The sequence below is a fragment of the Bison bison genome, unplaced genomic scaffold (genome assembly GCF_000754665.1).
Source record: "Bison bison bison isolate TAMUID 2011002044 unplaced genomic scaffold, Bison_UMD1.0 scf7180017864480, whole genome shotgun sequence".
In the NCBI taxonomy this organism is placed as follows: Eukaryota; Metazoa; Chordata; class Mammalia; order Artiodactyla; family Bovidae; genus Bison; species Bison bison.
In genome coordinates, this window is record NW_011495040.1 from 2,306,938 (window position 1) to 2,310,010 (window position 3,073).

General features: G+C 56.6%; 1 protein-coding gene across 2 annotated transcripts; it reads left to right on the forward strand.

Moving 5' to 3' along the window:
- The first annotated feature begins 836 nt into the window (after positions 1-836).
- On the forward strand, positions 837-3,057 carry LOC105004569 (antimicrobial peptide NK-lysin-like). 2 transcript variants are annotated; one of them, XM_010862199.1, is made up of 4 exons: positions 837-1,012; positions 1,284-1,387; positions 1,870-1,971; positions 2,669-3,057. In XM_010862199.1, exons 1-4 carry the CDS (start codon positions 961-963, stop codon positions 2,909-2,911), a joined length of 501 nt encoding a protein of 166 aa, XP_010860501.1. In that variant the 5' UTR covers positions 837-960; the 3' UTR covers positions 2,912-3,057. The 2 variants fall into 2 exon arrangements, with proteins under 2 accessions (XP_010860501.1, XP_010860503.1); XM_010862201.1 differs by lacking the exon at positions 2,669-3,057 and adding an exon at positions 2,176-2,648.
- The last annotated feature ends 16 nt before the right edge of the window (positions 3,058-3,073 follow it).

The following is a 3,073-nucleotide window of genomic DNA, read 5'->3' on the forward strand; positions in this document are numbered from 1 at the left end:
GAGTGTGTCTGCTACCCTGGGATTTGGGTAATAAACCAGAAAGGATTCAAGGGGCCAGACAAACTATGGAATGCTGTTTATTTGGAATTTCAGGTAAACAACAAATACTTTCCAGTGTAAGTATATCCCACGCAATATTTGGGACATATGGATACTAAGAAATTATTTGTATCTACTATTCAATTTTTCTCACAGATGAAGGCCAATGACCTTTATGACACAGATGACTATTCAGACACCCAGAAGTTGGGACCAGACCCTGGCTGGGGCTCCTGTCCTTCCCACCGGCTCTCTCTGCCCATCGGCCAGGTCACTGCCAGGCTGGGCTGAACCCAGCTCTGAGGGAAAGGCCCGGCCTCCTTGATGATGGTGAGAAGGCTGGTGTGGGTCTAGGGGACCCAGGGTGCGCATAGAGCTCATGATCAGGGTCCATGAAGCTGGAGAATCCAGGACTGGGAGGAGGAGCTTCAGGATCTACCCTGAGGGCACCTTTTTCTACATCTGAATCAGGTAGTGCTACACTGGCTTAAATGGCTGGAAGGAGACCCAAGAGATGAGGAGAAGGATGACATAGTGACACCAGCCCAGACCTCTGGGGTGGGAGGAAGAGATGAGGCAGGGGGCATGGATGCTCACCTGGCCAAGGGCCCTACCTGACCCCTCGGTAGTGGGGACTTCTCTTCCCGTTACCACATCAGGGCAGGATGGGCATCATGGCGGCCAATGCTCTCCATCAACACCCGGCTCAGTTCAGAAACTTCTAGTGCTGGGCAGGGTGGGTGGAGAGGGGTGTGTGGAAGCTCTCACGTACACTCCTCCTCCCACTTCTCCACAGACCAGTACCGGTGTTTGTGGTAAACTCAGAGACACGGGAGGTCGCCAAAAATAGGAAGAGGACCCTGCCAGGTTCGCAGCCTCTATAAAACAGGCTGTGGAGGGAGCCTGGGCAGCTGCCTCAACATGACCTCCTGGGCTGTCCTGCTCATTGCCTCGGTGCTCCTGGTCGCCCCGGGTGAGGACATTCCCCTTGGGATAGATCCTGATGGCTCCTCCTCCCAGCCCTGCTTTCTCAGATTTGATGGACCCGAGCATGAGCTCCAAGGGCACCTGGCATGGGTCAGAGCAGCCCCAGGGCAGAGCAGGGCAGGAGGCACCCGGGACCCCTCACAAGGCCGCCTCCCCGTCCTGGGTGCCAGCTGCCTCCTGGGCTCTCCCCAGCCAGAAGCACTGACTTCTCCTCTCCATCTTTCTGTGGAGGGCTGCTCATGCTGTTTCTTCCCCAGGACTGGCTTTTTCCGGTCTGACTCCTGAGAGCCACGACCAGGCGACGGCCCATCTGTGTGATGGAGACGAGTTGTGCCAGGGCCTGGACCTGGAGGATCCCCAGGTACACAGGGATACTCCCCCACCTGCTACCCTCCCCCCAACATCCCTCTCCTTCCTCTCCTCCCTGGGCAGTGCCAGGGGCGAGGGTCTGGAGACTGAACTGGTCAGGGGGTGGGGAGGCAGGGCTGGGAGCTGAAGATGCTGGTTTTGTTCACACTGGTACCTGACAGTGGGGTGGGGGCTACCCTGGTGGCTGGGCCCTCCCCAAGAGCCTCCTCCTTGTCTGATGGTAGAACAGCAGAGGGGCAGATGCTGGGCTGGGGCCGGTGCTGTGGGTGTGGGGGCAGGTCGTGGGGTCTCTCAGCCCCTCTAAAACAGGCAGAGAGATGGGCAGGGGCCAGCCAGTCTGGCTCAGGTCCTCATATGGACAGACAGATCATGGGTCATCCTACTGGCTTAAAAGCCCCCAGGGGACCCTTCCTGGAGCCCTTATGAAGTTGGGGTGTCTGAGAGACCACCCTAATGGGCTTCCTTTCCTGATAGGGTGACCTGCTGCTCCAAGGAGAAGAGCTGGGCCTACTCTGTGGGTCTTGTCGGAGGATAATACAACATCTGATGGACAAGTTGGGAGATCAGCCCGATGAGGTGAGACGGGAGGCTTGTGGGACCTGGCGGGTGGAGATGTGCCTCCAAGTGGAATGGGGAGGGCTGGGAATCCTTACCTAGGCTTTTTAAATGAGCTGGAAAGTGGGATGTACTTAGCTTTGAGTGAATACTTAATAAGTGGAGGCATCATCACCAGAACCATAGTTTCACTTTCCCTCCCTCCCTCTCCTTGGCTCCCCCAACCTGCTCAGCATCACTACCTTCACCCTGGGGTACTCAGATTTATCCCCTTCCATGGGAGATGTCAGAAGAAGATATTTCAAAAGCAATGGACCAAAGCTCCAAGCTTGGATCCCCTCTTTAACCCGCCACACCTCCCCAGCAGATGGAGCCCCCAGTCTGGCCCTGGACCCAGAAGCTATATAGACAGAGCCTTTAAAGTGGGTCTGGGCACCACTCTCCACCCAGAAGACAGGGCCTGGGTATACAGAGGCTAAGACTCGGCAGGGTCAATTGTCCTTTCCAGAGCTCCTGCTGGCCAGGCTTGAGATGGGGAGGGGGGCTGAGCCCTGTCTCTCCAGTCCCTGTTCCCACTACCACCTGGCACCAACTCCCGGGACCCAGCACTCCCACTGCCAGACCCGCTGAGAGCCCAAGGCTGCCGGGGCCTGCAGAGAGACAGTGCCCAGCAGGGCTCACCTGAGGCCCGTTTCCCACCACGGCGCTGCCGCTGCAGAATACCGTCATTGAGGCGGCCTCCAAGGTGTGCGGCAAGATGGGGCTGCTGAAAGGTCTGTGCAAGTCAATCATGAAGAGATTTCTCCGTACCATCGCTGCGGACATCACAGCTGGAAAAACCTCTCGGGTTATCTGTGAGGACATCAAGATGTGCAAAAGCAAGCCAGGTGTGTGCATAGGCAACAGCAGGGACTCATTCCCTGACAGCCTCCCCGTGAAAGGCAAACTCCTAACAGCCTGAGGCAGCCTCCCCCTGCCCCTCCCCACACTCCTGCAAACAATCCTGGAGTAAAATCAGGTCTCCATTTCTCCTCAGAGGTGTGACCTTGGGCAAGTAACCTAACCTCTTTGAGCTTCAGTTTCCTTACCTGTGAAAGGGCAATAATTATTTCTATTTCTGAGG

Excerpts from the sequence above, each read along its gene's own strand:
- LOC105004569 (XM_010862199.1), top strand. The coding sequence starts at position 961 with ATGACCTCCTGGGCTGTCCTGCTCATTGCCTCGGTGCTCCTGGTCGCC. Across the intron at positions 1,013-1,283 it reads GGTGCTCCTGGTCGCCCCGG|GACTGGCTTTTTCCGGTCTG; the intron begins GTGAGGACATTC and ends TTTCTTCCCCAG. Across the intron at positions 1,972-2,668 it reads TGGGAGATCAGCCCGATGAG|AATACCGTCATTGAGGCGGC; the intron begins GTGAGACGGGAG and ends CTGCCGCTGCAG.